The sequence below is a fragment of the Danio rerio genome, chromosome 17 (assembly GCF_049306965.1).
Source record: "Danio rerio strain Tuebingen ecotype United States chromosome 17, GRCz12tu, whole genome shotgun sequence".
Taxonomy (NCBI): Eukaryota; Metazoa; Chordata; class Actinopteri; order Cypriniformes; family Danionidae; genus Danio; species Danio rerio.
The window spans coordinates 56,304,910-56,322,590 of record NC_133192.1 but is presented as its reverse complement, the minus strand read 5'-3'; the positions used below and the strand labels follow the sequence as shown (position 1 = coordinate 56,322,590).

The window sequence follows — 17,681 nt, the reverse complement described above, 5'->3', positions numbered from 1 at the left end:
GATGACATATTTAGGCTACTGTTGCTCACTGCTCTGCCTAGTGTTTACTCTTTACACTGGCCCAGTTATATAAAGTGTACTGTTTACTAAGATTCATTTTTAATAAAACATCTAACCTAAAATGGATGTGTGAAAAAAAGATGTGAAGAGGAGAAAATCCCCTCTCTTCAGTGTCAGTTCATTCATTAAAGTGTTGTAGATAAAATCCTAATACACTTCTCTATATTCATTCATTTTCTTAGTATCTTTATTAATCTGGGGTCGCCACAGCGGAATGAACCGCCAACTTATACAGCACATGTTTTACGTAGTGGATGGCCTTCCAGCTGCAACCCATCACTGGGAAACACCCATACACTGCCATTCACACAACCACTGGCACTTACGTTAAAAAAAATGTGTAAATTCAATAAATAATTTTTGTCAGTGTATAGTGGCACTACAGCAGAAGATTGTGGGTACATTGAAAACATGCTGTCTGCAAAGTTGTTGCAAACAATTTATTTGTGTTAAATTTAAACAAACAAATTAAATTTAGTAATGTTCAACTTAATTTGTTTGTTTGAAATCAGCCCAAATAAATTGTTTACAACCCCTTAACTTAAAAGAATTGAGTAAATCCAAGGAATCATCCTTGAATCATTATTTCTAAACTGATGAAAACTTACTAAAGACAGAATAACTCAAACTTATTTAAAACCCCACTTTTATTTTTTTAAGATCAAATTTTCTCAATTTAATTTAGTCTAGCGCTAGTAAAAAATGCAGGGTTCCACACAATTCATTCATGTTGTCCAAACACAAGTTGATTAAGTAAACACATTTAAGTTTATTGAACATAAAACAATTGAGTTGTCCCCCCCAAAATTGTGTTGTTTCAGCTTATTTTAAATAAGTAGTTAAACAAGCAGCAAATCATGTGAGCTACTAAAATAAAACAAAAATAAACCCAAATGAAAATGTAATAATAAATCTATAAAACCATATAGAAATGTATAACACAAATAAAACTAAAACTACTAAAACTTTACCTAAGATAATAATAAAAACATATATAGCATTTCGACGATAACAAAATAACAGTGTTAAAAAACAGAGCAACAAATAATTTGGTTGCCAGACGGCCTGGTCTGAGTATTAAAGAAACTGCTGATCTACTGGGATTTTCATGCACAACCATCTGTAGGCAGTTCTGTGGGTGCAAATGCCTTGTTGGTGCCAGAGGTCAGAGAAGAATGGCCAGACTGGTTCCAGCTGATAGAAAGGCAACAGTAAATCGTAGTAAACTAATCACTCGTTACAACCAAGGTCTGCAGAAGAGCATCTCTGAATGCACAACACGTCCAACCTTGAAGAAGGCCACACCAGGTGCCACTCCTGTCAGCTAAAACTCCAAAGCCTACCTGAGTATTTTTGCTGACCATGTCCATCCCTTTCTGACCACAGTGTCTGCACCATGTCATAAAGCGCAAATCATCTCAGACTGGATTCATGAACATGACAATGAGTTCACTGTACTTAAATGGCCTCCACAGTCACCAGTTCTCAATCCAATAGAGCACCTTTTGACATAATGGGAAATTCGCATCATGGATGTGCAGATGACAAATCTGCAGCAACTGTGTCATGCTATCATGTCAATATATTTCCGGGTACCTTGTTGAATCTATGCTATGAAAGATTAAGGCAGTTCTGAAGGCAAAATTGGGTCCAACCTGGTACTAGTAAGGTGTACCTAATAAAGTGGCCGGTGAGTGTATAAATGTAAACACACTGTCATTTTTTAACATGGAATTGTTGTTTTATTTTTTATTTGCAAGCCCCGTTTTGCTGGACATATCTAATTTTTTCAGCGTTGTTCTGTTTTTAAAAGCTTAAATTGATAGTTTATCAATTTTAAATTAAATTAAATCTTTCTATTGTAGATTATTTAATTTATACATTTATTCGAAAATGATTCTAAATGTATTTTAATATAAAAAAGCATTAAGAAATTTGTTGTTGAAAGTTTTATTTTGCTTGATTTATTATATTTAATGTGATTTATCTAGTCAAAAGCGGTTTGGTGAAAGCTAAATGATTATGATAATGCTGTCAGTGCGTGGTCCTCCTCCTGGTGGCGCTGTTGTGCGGTTGTTTTGGAGGCGCCGGTCGGCTCTTGATGGTCTGGCACTTCGGGACGTGTCTCTCTGCTGGACCCGGGGCAAATTTACGGCCACAGTGCGGACAGGTGATGTATTCTTGGTGTAGACCCGATGTTGAATTAGGCTGTTGAGATGTGCTGGATCGACCCTGACGCATGGTCTGAATGAAGGCCTCGTGTTTCTGACGCCACATATTCTTCTTACGCTGCGCGGGAAAAAACAAACAAACAATAAAACAAAACAGTGAAATTTGTCTATAAAAGATATATTTCTGTATTTCTCGGATAATGATCATGCTCTCGATCTTATTGTAAATTTTTTTGTGTTACACTGTACATTTTTTATACACAAAAATAAGTTTCTAAAAACAATACCTGTTTTTAATACTTTCCTTGTTGAAATTTCGTATAATATTGAATCTCTTAAGCTTATTAATAACAAGAAGAATAATAAGTTTCTTAAAGCTTACGACAATCTTTTTTATTAATGTTTGAGGCTGTGTATTTTTTTTTCTCTCTGTCTTTCTTATTTTTTGTTATTGTATTTTTTCTTCAATGCAGTGATGTTATTATTCTTGTATTCAATAAAAAAATAAATAAATAAATAAAAATAAAACAAAACAGTGTGACTTCACTGACAAGAGGCGTTATGAAGTACTAATACACGTGAATGCTGGCATCAACACTGTTTTCACTACAGAGGCAAAAATGCTGCATATGAAAATTTATTTCGCCCAAAGGAAAAAAAATGCATTGACTCAAAGGTTTTTATAGACCATGAATTACTTTGATTCAACTTATAATCAAAGTAAAATTATACTTTGGACTAAACTATAATAAAAACATATGCTATGCTATTCTATTGCTAGTTGTTTTATTTAATGTCACGCAAGTTGCTAATCATAAAAAGTAAATAGCAGTATTTTTTTAATGTGAGACCTAGGGCTGTGCGATAAGACGATATTTGATCGTGGACGATCAAAATTGCAGCATAATCCACTTTCAGAAAAATCGTTGAGTCGACATACAGCTTAAAAACAAAAATCTATTCAGTTCACTCCGAGCAGAATTGATATTTTTTCGTTTCTGTTCTTGCGTTCCTCATTAAAAAAAACATTACGAAAACGGTTTTCAAGAAAAGTACAGCTCAACACTAAGGATTTACCTTTTTTTTTCTCTGGCCACACCAAACTAATTATTTCCTTGCCAAATTTTAAATAATGCGTAAAAACAAGCAAAATCTAAAATTTTATTCAACAAAAATATTCTTAAAAAACCAATTAAAAAAATATTCTCACATATCTAAAACTATATTCACCTTATTCTCAGCTGTCGAGCGGGCGCTGCCATTTGAATCTTTTTGTCTCGCGACTTCCGGTCACATTCACTTCCATTCATTTTTTGACGTTAACAACTGCTCGTTACGCTGCTTGATGTTGCAATTTAATATTTTCTTATTATATTATGCTACTTGGTCTGTGTAGTCATGCAAACATTTGTTTGTTGAGCAAGTAGTTTGGCCATTTTCTGCCGTTTATTATTCCTAGTCATTTCTCCCATAGGCGACTGAATCGGAAGTTCTAAGACAATCGCGAAAACAGGCGCACTTCCGCATTTTAGAATAAGGTCAATACAGTAGTCTGTCCAGGCTAAAGCTCCCAGATCACCAGTTAGCTATAGATAAATCGAAAGTTAATCTCCTATTAAAGCAATGTTATTGTAATGGATGACAATTAAACCACATTAACAAAAATAGCTGCAAGCAAAAGAAAGACAGTGAAAAACATTCGTTAATGTTAGGCATATTAATAATCTGTTAAAAGAATGGTTAAAGTGAAAGCGGCAACTGCTGCTGCTTACAAAAAATCTCAAGCTCAATCTCAGCAGGAGTGTAGTTGCACGAGCACCGCTTTTCCTAGTCTTTTACAAAGACAAACAAGTTGCGTTTCCAGCCACAATTGCTTCGTGCAAGGAAATGGGAAACAGGAGCTTTTTAGCACTCGCACGCATCAAATCAGCTGTGCGCACGACACTGTCATCAGTAAGCAAGGATCTCAGTGCTCCCGATCTTCCTCTTATTCGGTATTTGCCTGCTTTCTTTTGCTAGCGCGAACACTTTATAAGATCGTGCTGCTTCTCGATAAGATCACATTGGCGTGCATATTGACAAACGGTCTTCAACTATAATTGTAATCTTTAGTGACGGGGCAGCACTGGCAATTTAAAAATATTTTTAAACAGCCAAAGTGTCTAGTGAGGGTGTCTGTCTAACACGCCTCAGGTGAAATCTACCCGCATTTGCCGGGTGTTAGGCCCCGTTTACACTGTCAGGTCTTGATGCCCAATTCCAATTTGTTGGCCTGTCTGTTTACACGTTGTTTTAATTGTGACCCATATCCAATTCATGCGTTTACACTTCTATACAATTTACGATGTGGCGCATGCATAAAGGCGGGTTCTAGCATCTGTGCCACACTAGCCACGATGGAAGAAATTGTCTTGTTTTTAGCTCTGCGAAATATGCGAAGTGTTCTGTAAGCAGTGAATGGTTTAGTCCAGATTTACCCCCACGCAGTTTATGTAATGGTATGGCCATGATGTGTGTGTGTGTAGTTGAAGATGTAGCCTTTGCCTGTGTGCGCACTGGTGTTGGAGAGAATAAAGTTGTTCTATGTGTAGCCCGCAGTGCGTGTAATAATAGCGACAAAAAGCAAAAGTTACAACACGAAGTTCGCCCAACTTTAAAATGATTAGAGGTGGGAAAGGGCCGTCATCGCAGCTTGCGCTTACGGTTTACATGCTTTATGATGTCCTCCACCATTCAGAGGAATGTGTGGGTACGAGAGAGGTCTCAGGTCTGGTGGGAGCAAATTGTGGCGACTGACCACTTTCCTCCTCTGTGTTTCCTCTGATGTTGTTTACCGCGTTGGCATCTCCACACACGCTCTTCTTTATGTCATTAAACCGCGGAGAAGCACCACATTGTCACAAGTTTAATGATGTACAGAACGGAAAGTCTCAAAAAATCCAAACTGCCTATTTACGTGACGTATTGTCACATATCCGATCTAGATCTGATTTATTTCCACATATGAAGGAGGCCTGAAACCGATCTCTGAATATCCAAATGCATGCATGTTTTTTTTTCTGTTCACACGGTCATAGAACAGATCTGATCTGTGTCGCATATGAGCAAGAATCGAAATTGGGTCACATTTAACTGGCAGTGTGAACTGGGCCTTAATGTCAAGCCCTGATTACAGTTATAACAATATCAACAGCAACGCTTGCGCACAATACACAGCTGCTTCAGTCGTTGCCTAGTGACATAAAAAGCTCACTAGAACAGAAAAGTGCGATCGGTGTGATCAGCTGCTTACATCCTTTACTTGTGTTTAAAATATGTAGTATTTTTTTAATCTGGGTGATCATTTCAAAGCCGCAAAAGTAAATCGATACGACCATAAGCATCTCTGACCTCAGGCGTTCTGCTCCTGCTGTTGGTCTTCATGAACTCCTCCAGCTCGGTCCCTCTGGCTCTGTACTTGGACATGTCGAAGACCTTGCGCTGCGGCCGTTTCTTCTCACACACCCTCATGTGTGTCTCCAAACGCTCTGGTGCGAAGCAGCGCTGGCACACGCTACACGGAATCAGCAGCTCTGCGTTCTCCTCTCCATCATCTCTGCCTGCGCTCTTCGCATTCAGACGTCTGTACGAGAGCTGACCTAAAGCATCTTCATCAGCTCCTCTATCATGTCTTCTCTGAGATCCGTCTCTTCTCGTGGATTTTCGCAGATCTTCTCTGTCTGTCTCTCTTCGTCTCCTGACGTGATTGTTTAACGTCATCTCTCTCTCTCTGCGTATGTTTATCTTTTCCAAACCCCAGTCTTTTGTTGTATCATCCCATTCTCTTGGTACGTGATCTTTCACTCTTTCTGAGGTCAGAAGTTGTCCTCTGGTGTGCTGTTTGGCATCACGAATCTCCCATCTCTCCATATCGTCTCTTTCATTCTCATATCTGCCCGTTCCCTCATACCAATCACTGTACAACCTGTCATCCAATTGCTTTTCAAAAAAACGCTTGTTCCTCTCTCTCTGGACTCTTCTCACGGTCTCCTCCGCCCTGAAGATCTTCTGCTGGAGCATCATCTCCTTGGAGTGGATTTCCTTCGACAGCCTTGTGTGTGTTTCAGAGCTCTTCTGCTCATGGCTCGATGTTCGTGCGGGGATGTGCTGATCTTGAGCGTCTAGTTTCCTCACCATCTTCTGCTGGTGTCTGAGAGCGGCCTGCTCAGCTAACGTTGGGTAATGATCTGGTTTCGGGATGTTGCTCAGGCTGTACGCTCTCTTGTGAAGCACTGGTTTCAGTGGGAACAGTCTGTCGGATTCTCTCCGAGAAGGGACGTACTGATTCTGCTCTTCCTCATAAATGGGTTGGGTCTTATGGATGCTCTCTGGATGATGTCTCTCTCTGGCGAAGCTCATCTTCCGCAGTTGGTTTTCTACAATATCCAGCTTGTAGTTGTGATGTCGGCTCGTGTCTTGTAAGTATGGGAGTTTTAATGATACAGTCTCTTTTTCCTGGAAATGATGATGATGGTGTGGCAACATTTGCATGTTTATATATGAAGCATATGCAGCTCCTGATGGACTTGGTCTTCTAATCACAGAATATAAAACATATTTACAAAACATAGTTTTGGTTAATTCATAGTAAATACTGAAGTGTGTTTTTGAACTGTAATATAGCATGAGTGTATATAAGGGGTGTCTACACTCGGTTCCGGAGGACCGGTGTTCTGCAGAGTTTAGCTCCAACCCTAATCAAACACACCTGAACCAGCTAATCAATCTCTTACTAGATACACTAGAAACTGTGCTGAAGCAAGTTGGAGTTAAAGTCAGCAGGACACCAGTCATCGAATGTCGAGTTCGGACACCCCTGGGGTCTCATGTACGAAGACTTGCGTGGAAATCTTACTAAAACATTGCGTACGCACAAAGCTGTAAATGTGCATACGCAGAAAAAAATTCAGATGTATGAAACACTGCGTACGCCGAATCTCACGCATATTCTTTTGTACATCCGAATGAACGTGAAACTGAGCACAACATGCACGAGCACAAAACCCCTCCCTGCCTCCTCCCCCGTATGAATATGCTAATGACTATGCTAATGGCAAAATCAAGCAAAAAGAGAAACTTTGAACAGAATGTGAAATGGAGGTGCTGCTTTCGAAGGTAGACCGGAGAAAAGTGGTGTTATTTGCAAGTTTGTTCTCCGGAATTAACAACAAAAGAAAAAAATAGAGTGGGAGAGTTTAGCTGATGCGGTTACCACAGTTGGGTCTGAACATCTCACTGAGTGAATTAAAAAAGAAATAGTGTGGTTTATATCTGAAAAATGTTGCTGTACCCTTAGCAGTCTCAGTGGCGCACTTCATAAGACGCATGTGATCATGTACTGACACGTTCGAGCTTAAACTCGGTTCGAATCCAGCGTCTGACGAACTCTTTCTTCTTTTTTTCCCCGCTACATATCAGATTTTGCCCACTATTTATCACGAGAAAGACAAGTAGGAATCATTAATAAGTCTGTGCATCATATTTTATTTGCATATTTATTGAATGGATATGTTTCTGATTCACGCATGCAAATTCATCTTCAGATGGTGTCTTTATTGCAATGTGCGTGCGGTAGATTGCTCAGATTACATTGGGAAAACAGGCGACCGCTGCAAATTGCGCTTTAATGTTTGGCTGGTCAACTGTATGGTATGGAAACCTTACATACCTACTAGATTAACCCATCTCATACAGCTGCCATTGCAAGGCTCAGACACTTTGTAGAGAGGAATTTAACACAACTGCCTCTAGGAGTCGCCAATGGAAATAAAACAGACACGCACAAAAAATGTGCGTACCCCGGCCAGAAAGCTGCCGTGAAGCTGCGCACATTCCCACGTTCAGTTCATTGTTAGTAAATCCAAACGTGAGCGATTCTGAGCGTGAAACCTGGCGTACGCAAAGTTTTTGTGCTTACGCAGCGTTGATACATGAGGCCCCTGGTGTATATGATGAAATATGAAATTACTTTTTATTTATTCATGTATTTATTTCTTCCATATGTGCATACACTACCTGACAAAAGTCTTGTCGTCGATCCCAGTTGTAAAAGCAACAAATAATAACTTGACTTCTAGTTAATCATTTGGAAAAGTGGCAGAAGGTGGAATTTTCTAATGAATCATCTGTTGAACTGCATTCCAATCATCACAAATACTGCAGAAGACCTACTGGAACGCACATGGAGCCAAGATTCTCACAGAAATCAGTCAAGTTTGGTGAAGGAAAAATCATGGTTTGGGGTTACATTACATTTGTGCTGCCTGTTACATTACAAACCACAGGAGAGGGACAATTCTCCAGCAGGATAGCGCTCCTTCTCATACTTCAGCCTCCACATCAAAGCTCCTGAAAGCAAAGAAGGTCAAGCTGCTCCAGGATTGGCCAGCCCAGTCACAAGACATGAACGTTATTGAGCATGTCTGGGGGAAGATGAAGGAGGAGGCATTGAAGATGAGTCTTGGTGAGCTCTGGGAGTCCGGCAAGAATGCTTTCTTTGTCATTCCAGATGACTTTATTAATCAGTGATTTGAGTCATGTCAGAGATGTATGGATGCAGTCCTCCACGCTCATGATGGAGTCAGACACAATATTCATTCTGTCTCCACTGCAGCAGGACTTTATATTCTATACTGGACATTATTTCTGTTCAGTGACAAGACTTCTGTCTAAGCAGAGTCAGAGCTTACTGTCCTAATCAAATCATTAAAAATCAAGGCATGGTCATATTTTTTTTAGGTCAAAAAAGCGTCATCTAGAAACTTTTTCCTTTCATATAAGCCACTTCTGTAACCAAATGATCAACTAGAAGTCAAGTTATTATTATTGTTCCTAAAACTTGGATAGACGCCAAGACTTTTGTCAGGAAGTGTACAGAATATAAATCATGCAGACAAAATAAATAATAATTTCATACGCTTTTTTTATATTATACATTTATTTCATGGTGTCACAAAATACTTTGTTAATGGAAATACATTTGTATAAATTATATGTGCAATATTACACACATGCTGAATAACAGCATCCTGAAAAAGTTGCAAGTTGGATATTGAAAATACAATGTTTACATTTTTGCATTTTATTAAATAATAATTTCTATTTTAATGTTGTACCTGTAACCATTATGTTTTGAAAAGAGTTTTATGTTTTATTCTATTTTTTTAATCAAACATTTGCCCTGAAGAAATATGATCACATATGAATGATATAGAGTATATAGTGACCTATTAAACTGTAATAAATACTGTAGTATAATTTACTTTTTATTACAGTAAACTTTGGTATATTGCAGTCTAATATAACCTAGTTGTAAAACAAGTTGTACAGTATCGGGTAATTTGTTTATATTACTATAGTTGTTGTATTACTAAAGCAACTATAGAATTACCGCAAGAGTATTTTACTATAGTATGGTTTAAAACACTATAATATTTACTATCGGATTTTTTGTTAACAATTTGCATTTAATATAAAGTAGTTTATGATATTGAGAAATTCTTTACAATACTTTACCATCTGACAAGCTTTAGTATAAAAATAATTTCTTAAAGTTACCTGTGTGTAGTAGACATGAAATGGTTAACCTTTGTCACGTGATTGTGGTGGAGGGTCACCGGGGACGTAGTGCGCTTATAGGTGGCACCTGTTCATTCACAACTTAGGAAGGAGAGAGATGGGGTGAACGGGGACGCGGTACTCTTTGTTGACCAAACAAACTCAAACGAAACCAAACTTAAGCTCAAACTTAAGCCCAAATCAAATTCTACACTGTCAAAAGATCAAGGTATGTTTTATATTGGAAAATAAACGAGAACGTGAAGACATTGGAACGACTTCTTGCCTTGTTTACATTTGATGTTTGCGTCACAAATCATGTCTCTGGTTTAGCCTCTCAGCTGTTACTCAACGTAGCCGCTACACTGTGTGAAAACATTCTGTAGTAATGTTTAGTAAACACTGTAGTGTTTTTAAACCATACTATAGTAAAGTTCTTAAATTAAACTGTTGTGATGACAACACGGCTATTGCTTTATGTGTTGTTTTTAAGAATAAAAACAAATACTATTTCCTTCAAAAACTGTGAGGTAGTGTTATACTACACCACAGTTTACTGTAATAAAAACTAAAATATACTATGGTATTAGTTCATGATAGTTAACAGTGCAGAATGCTGCAGCATTTATTAACAAAGAGCTTAAAATACAATAATATATACAGTATAATAGATTTTGTAGTGCATAAAAACTACTGTTTTTCACATGGGTGTAAATAAAACATTACTGGAATATGTTATACAATAAACCCAACTATATTATTGAGACTTTTACATGTTTATACACATCCTTCACCTGTTTTATGCAACATTTTAATCCAGTTATTTTTCTTTTCGTTGATGATAAAGTTAGAAGGGATACAGCCGCGAATACTCTCTTTTAATTTTTTTTTAAATTTCATAACAAGAACAATATCATACAAAAAATGAGGAATACAATGCTTACATTTTTTCACGTCAAAGGAACAAATCAATAGAAAATAAAAAAGTAAATCACGGGATGTATAAATTACCAAAAAATTTGCAAAAGAAAATAATTCCAATATTGCATACATCCTTATATTTTTTATGTATTTAAGGGTTTCGATATAATGCTTAAGATCAATTTTAAACAAATAAATGTTAGGTTTATCATTGGACCATTTTTGTTTGTGTACATGGTACTTCCCATAAATAATCATTAAATTAATAAAGAAAATAGCTCCAAAGTTTTATCATTATTATTGTGTGTCAAGAATGTCTTTACAGGAAAACAGAATCTTTAATTTTGTAAGTTTTAAATATAAGATATTCAATATCAAAGCAAAACATTTGGGTATATGTGGATTCAAAAAAACAGGTGTTTTATCCTCGTTTTAGGTCGATTCCTAATTCCACACAAAAAGTGCATGCAGATTCCATGTCTCTTTTATTTTAACAACTTGTTTCACTGGATAAATTAAATGAAGTAGTTTATATGCCACTTCTTTAACTTTATTGGTGAGACAGTATTTACTAGGTAAGTTCCAGCCGCGGATACTCACATCAATATAGCATATTTTTTGTGACACTGTACAGCAATAATTCAGATTTTTACATTACTCTGAGGGGTGGGTGGGGAAGGTTGTTAATAAAATACATTTAATGGGTTATTTAATAAAAAATATGAATAATACTTGGTGTAATTACAATTTTTACATTATTATGAGGGTTGACTTTAAGATTGGGTGGGGGTAGATGTTAATAAACCACAATTTAATGGTTAATTTAATGAGTAACGTGAATAATACTTGGTGTAATTACTATTTTTTACATTACTATGAGGCTTGAATTTAAGGTTGGGTGGGAGTAGATGTTGATAAACCACAATTTAATGAGTAATTTAATAAATAATGTGAATAATACTTGGTGTAATTACTATTTTTACATTACTTTGAGGGTTGCAATTAAGGTTGGGTGGGAGTAGATGTTGATAAACCACAATTTAATGAGTAATTTAATAAATAATGTGAATAATACTTGGTGTAATTACTATTTTTACATTACTATGAGGGTTTACTTTAAGATTGGGTGGGGGTAGATGTTAATAAACCACAATTTAATGGGTAATTTAATGAATAACGTGAATAATACTTGGTGTAAATACTATTTTTACATTACTATGAGGCTTGAATTTAGGGTTGGGTGGGAGTAGATGTTAATAAACCCCAGTTTAACGGGTAATTTAACAAATAATATGAATAATACTTGGTGTAATTACTATTTTTACATTACTATGAGGGTTGCAATTAAGGTTGGGTGGGGGTAGATGTTAATAAAATACAATTAATGGGTTATTTAATAAACAATATGAATAATACTTGGTGTAATTACTAATTTTACATTATTATGAGTGTTGACTTTAAGGTTGGGTGAGGGTAGATGTTAATAAACCACAATTGAATGAGTAATTTAATAAATAATGTGAATAATACTTGGTGTAAATACTATTTTTACATTACTATGAGGGTTGAATTTAGGGTTGGGTGGGAGTAGATGTTAATAAAATACAATTAATGGGTTATTTAATAAACAATATGAATAATACTTGGTGTAATTACTAATTTTACATTATTATGAGTGTTGACTTTAAGGTTGGGTGAGGGTAGATGTTAATAAACCACAATTGAATGAGTAATTTAATAAATAATGTGAATAATACTTGGTGTAAATACTATTTTTACATTACTATGAGGCTTGAATTTAGGGTTGGGTGGGAGTAGATGTTAATAAACCCCAGTTTAACGAGTAATTTAACAAATAATATGAATAATACTTGGTGTAATTACTATTTTTACATTACTATGAGGGTTGCAATTAAGGTTGGGTGAGGGTAGATTTTAATAAACCACAATTGAATGAGTAATTTAATAAATAATGTGAATAATACTTGGTGTAATTATTATTTTTACATTACTATGAGGGTTGAATTTAGGGTTGGGTGGGAGTAGATGTTAATAAACCCCAGTTTAACGGGTAATTTAACAAATAATATGAATAATACTTGGTGTAATTACTATTTTTACATTACTATGAGGGTTGCAATTAAGGTTGGGTGGGGGTAGATGTTAATAAAATACAATTAATGGGTTATTTAATAAACAATATGAATAATACTTGGTGTAATTACTATTTTTACATTACTATGAGGGTTGAATTTAAGGTTGGGGTGGGGGTTGACGTTAACAAAATACAATTAATGGGCAATTTAATAAATAATATAACTAATTCTCGATAACTATCGACCGCAGCTGTATCTATTTAAGCAACAACTGGTGGTGATGTATGTTTCTGGCTTGTATATAGTTTATGTATAGTAAAACAGCAATATAGTTCCTCAACTCGAGAAAGAACCGTTTCACATGTTCATTTACAACACTGAAAGTCTATTTAGCTTAAACATCAAATCATCTTTAAACTCACCGACTAGCTTGTCCTGTCTGCGAACAACATCAGCGACCTCTGGTTCAAAGCAGTCAATTAGCTTATATTTTGTAGTGAAGCGTTGTGTTTAGTCTGGTTGCTTGGAAACAAGACAGCGCAAACTATTTCCACATCTGCTATTGGCTAGTTTTGTACATGACGTCATGGGTAACCCGGATGCACGATGCGCTGTGACGATGATAATGCGCATGTGCAGTTCGTGAGAGAAACTGCCTGTTTACCAGTTCACGAGTGAATTAACTCCATTTCACAAGGCAATACAATTAATTTAACCGCGGAATTAAGATAACAGAAAGCAGGTTTTGATCGTTCATCCACCGGTACGTTATATTTGGCGCGTATTCTGCACAAATCAGTAATATAACATGTTTAACTTATTGTTTACATGCTTGAATAAGATGTTTGAATGTTAACGTTACCATATATATATATATATATATATATATATATATATATATATATATATATATATATATATATATATATATATATATATATATTAATTAGTATCCGCTGTGAATACAAATGTTAAGATCTAGATTATTAATCATGTTAAACGGATATCTGTTTTGTTAATCTCGATGATTTGTTTGATTATTATTTATGATCATTTGTTTCAATATTGATTGTTATGATCAGTTTTATTATTAATCATGATGGTCTGTTTCATTATCAATTGATTATAAAAATTAAAAGTAACATAAAAGTTTTTGACAGTTTAAGTGTGTGTACCGTGTATCTCTATTATGTATACATAAATACACACATGCATGCATATATTTGAGAAAATGTGTTTATATTTAGTGATACAAATTGTACAATTATATATACATTTAAAAATCTATGTAACAAAATTGTTTTGCATGGTTTCATTTATATATATATATATATATATATATATATATATATATATATATATATATATATATATATATATATATATATATGTGTGTGTGTGTGTGTGTGTGTATCACATTTACATAATAAATTTATATAGCACACACACTTATATTATTTCAAAGCAAACTTGATTCGATTAATCGCGATTAATCTTTGCCCCGCACTGATGATTGATTGTATATTGATGATATATCCGGATGTTCTGTGTCTCAGGTGATCATGTCCAGTGAAGACGAGCTGTTGTCTGTGGATTATGAGGTGTACGGCCGAGTGCAGGGGGTTTTCTTTCGCAAATACACACAGGCAAGTGTCTGTCCAAATCATAAATGAAAAAGAATGAGTTTCTATTTGAAGATATCTATATAGACAAAAAAGAAAAGGTTAACATTTATTGTAATAAGTTGGTGAATGTATAACCTGCTATTTCCTAGAAAATAGATAGACAGGCACTCGCGACCCCCAATATCCTCTGAGGTGGTTATAAATACAGAAACCTTGCATGCAATGACGCAGACACACCAATTAAATTTGTGTCAGTGCTTAAAATGTGCCAGAAAGTATAACCTGATGTTATAAAATCAAAATGCATCTGACGCTATTGCTGCCTTTAATATAATGTAATTACCCCTGGGGTCGCAATCCAATAGAACTAGTAACTATAAGCTACTATAGTAACTATATAGTATATAGTAACTATAAACAACTATTTTTATTTTCAGTATAGTTATGGATAAAATATGTTAATTCTTATGGTTTAATAAAAATAAATAGATTTTTAGGAAATCACCAGGCGACCCCCCTTCATTGCCCCGCGACCCCTCGGGGGGTCCCGACCCCCACTTTGAGAACCACTGCTGTAGACTATCGAAAAAAATATAGCTTAAAGGGGCTAATAATATTGACCTTAAAGTGGTGTTTAAATTAAAAAGGGCTTTTATTCTAGCTGAAATAAGACTTTCTCCAGAAGAAAAAATATTATCAGACATACTGTGAAAATTTCATTGCTCTGTTAAACATCATTTGAGAAATTTTTTAAAAAGAAAAATAAATTCAAAGGGGGACTAATAATTCAGACTTTAACTCTTAATCTATCTATCTATCTATCTATCTATCTATCTATCTATCTATCTATCTATCTATCTATCTATCTATCTATCTATCTATCTATCTATCTATCTATCTATCTATCTATCTATCTATCTATCTATCTATATATATATATATATATATATATATATATATATATATATATATATATATATAAACAACCACACACACAATCACCAGCTACTTTATTAGATACACCTTACTAGTACCGGGTTTGACCCTCTTTTGCCTTCAGAACTGCCTTAATCCTTGGTGGCATAGATTCAACAAGGTATTGGAAATATTCCTCTGAGATTTTGCTCCCTATTGACATGATAGCATCACATCGCAGTTGGATAGACGTATCTAATAAAGAGGCCGGTGAGTGTATACTCCTGTAGTTTGTCTTATTGTGCACTTGTTTGTGTGTGTGTGCAGACTGAAGGGAAGAGGCTGGGTCTGGTTGGCTGGGTTCAGAACACTGATGCTGGAACCGTTCAAGGGCAGCTCCAGGGTCCCGTCTCTAAAGTCCAGCAGATGCAGCAATGGCTCCAAACCACCGGCAGCCCAAAGTCCCGCATCGCCAAAGCAGAGTTCCAGAATGAACACCCCATCCACGAACTGGAGTTTAAGGATTTCAAAGTTGTCCGCTAATCAAAGAGCAGAGCAGTTAGTATTTATTAACATAGGTAAAGTATATATACTATTTATTTTAGCATTTAAAAATCTTCATGATTACCTGTTCATGATAGTTAATATGTAGCACAGGACTCATATATTGAGTATATGGTATATATTATACCATATACCATCTGCTTCAAGACTTCTGTACAGGAAAACACACTCTTCCTGCTAATATAATACACACTCCTGTGTCTTCAGCGTCTTTGGTCTGCTTTATTTTTTGCTTTGTATAGAGACCCTTTGACTCAGGTTAGCACTGTCACTTCACAGCAAGAAGGTTGCTGGTCCGAGTCCTGGCTGGGTCAGTTGGCATTTCTGTGTGGAGTTTGCATGTTCTCCCCATGTTGGCGTGGGTTTCCTCCGGGTTGGCTCCAGTTTCCCACACAGTCGCAACACATTCTCTATAGGGGAATTGGTTCCGTTGTTTATGAGTGTGTGCGTGAATGACAGCGTATGGGTGTTTCCTAGTACTAGCTTGCAGCTGGAAGGGCATCCGCTGTTTAAATCATATGCTGGAATAGTTGGCGGTTCATTCCACTGTGGTGACCCCTGATAAATAAAGGGACTAAGCCGAAGTAAAATAAATGAATAAATAGTAGTGGTACACAGAAAACCCTAAATGTTGTTTCAAACCTTCATAAAGAAACTCATAAAGGTTTTAAACCACTTAAGGGTGATTAAATACACTAGAATATCCGTATTATTATCAGTTTTCCACATTTTGTGATTCATGTTTCTTATTTCCCCTGTTTATTTCTGCTTTTGAATTGCATTATGGGACCTTGATCTTTCTTACAACAGGTTTTAACCTTAAAAGGTATGAAAACGTGAGTTTTATGAACAATTTTAATATAGGTGGGCATAGATTCATTTTTAAAATCCAGATTAATCTAGATTAAAATGGCTCATTTGAATTCTGCCGAAGACTTTCAGAATAAGTGTGCTACCCAAATAAGTCTTTATTATTTATTATTCTCAAGCCAGGTGGCGCATTAGACCAGGTGCTTATCTCCTGTTTCAAAATGCATCACAAACTGCTTGAGAAACTGTTCTATTATAATTGGTGATGAAAATAAATGATGTTCAATAAGATGTGCTTGTGTTTATTAACTGTTTATTCAGTTAAACATGAATGTTGAACTGTACGCCTACATAAGCTCCAAACAGCCATTTCATACTTGCTTTTGATGTATGTACATAAAGAAAATGCTGCTTCGCAAAGCCAAATTCACAGAGCCCTGACGGTGTGTCAAACATTAGGTATGTTTACATGGACAACAATACTTTAATACTATTTCAATATGATTAAAACAATACTCTGATTAAGAGTTTAACATGTAAACACCGATTTTTAAATTTTTTTTATACTTTATTTTTATTTTTTTTAAGGAGAGAAGAAAAAATATATAAATATAAAACAAGGGGGGTTGAAATACAAAAAGTAGGTTAAAAAAATAATAAAATTAAGTAAATAATACAATAAAACACCAGAACTTAAATGAACGGTTGAGAGGTCACATATTTCCTTCCAGGTCACATGAACAAATACATATATAAATCAGATTACACTCTGTAAAGGCATAAGTACAATCCATTTCTCCCAATATTGCAGGTATTTGTCCATTTGTAGTTTTAAAGAAAAAGTCATCCTCTCCATATTTTGAACATTAGATATGAGATCCAACCATTCAGATTTTGTTGGGGGTTCCAGTTTTAGCCACTTT

At 35.5% G+C, this 17,681-nt stretch overlaps 2 protein-coding genes across 5 annotated transcripts; one reads left to right on the top strand and one right to left on the bottom strand.

The window, feature by feature from the left end:
* Positions 1–689: 689 nt before the first annotated feature.
* Positions 690–13,307, bottom strand: zc2hc1c (zinc finger, C2HC-type containing 1C). Of its 4 annotated transcripts, none has more exons than XM_068214691.2 (4): positions 13,267–13,307; positions 9,828–9,929; positions 5,622–6,804; positions 690–2,349 (listed from the first exon to the last, which is right to left on the bottom strand). In XM_068214691.2, the coding sequence occupies exons 2-4, from the start codon at positions 9,842–9,844 to the stop codon at positions 2,095–2,097; spliced, it is 1,455 nt and encodes a 484-aa protein (XP_068070792.2). In that variant the 5' UTR covers positions 9,845–9,929; positions 13,267–13,307; the 3' UTR covers positions 690–2,094. The 4 variants fall into 4 exon arrangements, with proteins under 4 accessions (XP_068070792.2, XP_073783783.1, XP_001339930.4 ...); XM_073927682.1 differs by lacking the exon at positions 13,267–13,307 and adding an exon at positions 10,114–10,207 and having other exon boundaries at positions 9,828–10,016; XM_001339894.9 differs by lacking the exon at positions 9,828–9,929.
* A 204-nt stretch (positions 13,308–13,511) lies between these two features.
* Positions 13,512–16,128, top strand: acyp1 (acylphosphatase 1, erythrocyte (common) type). The gene is made up of 3 exons (NM_001122849.1): positions 13,512–13,607; positions 14,401–14,490; positions 15,712–16,128. The coding sequence occupies exons 2-3, from the start codon at positions 14,407–14,409 to the stop codon at positions 15,925–15,927; spliced, it is 300 nt and encodes a 99-aa protein (NP_001116321.1). The 5' UTR covers positions 13,512–13,607; positions 14,401–14,406; the 3' UTR covers positions 15,928–16,128.
* The last annotated feature ends 1,553 nt before the right edge of the window (positions 16,129–17,681 follow it).

Excerpts from the sequence above, each read along its gene's own strand:
- zc2hc1c (XM_068214691.2), bottom strand. Across the intron at positions 2,350-5,621 it reads GCAGGAGCAGAACGCCTGAG|CGTAAGAAGAATATGTGGCG; the intron begins GTCAGAGATGCT and ends TTTCCCGCGCAG.
- acyp1 (NM_001122849.1), top strand. The coding sequence starts at position 14,407 with ATGTCCAGTGAAGACGAGCTGTTGTCTGTGGATTATGAGGTGTACGGC. Across the intron at positions 14,491-15,711 it reads TCTTTCGCAAATACACACAG|ACTGAAGGGAAGAGGCTGGG; the intron begins GCAAGTGTCTGT and ends GTGTGTGTGCAG.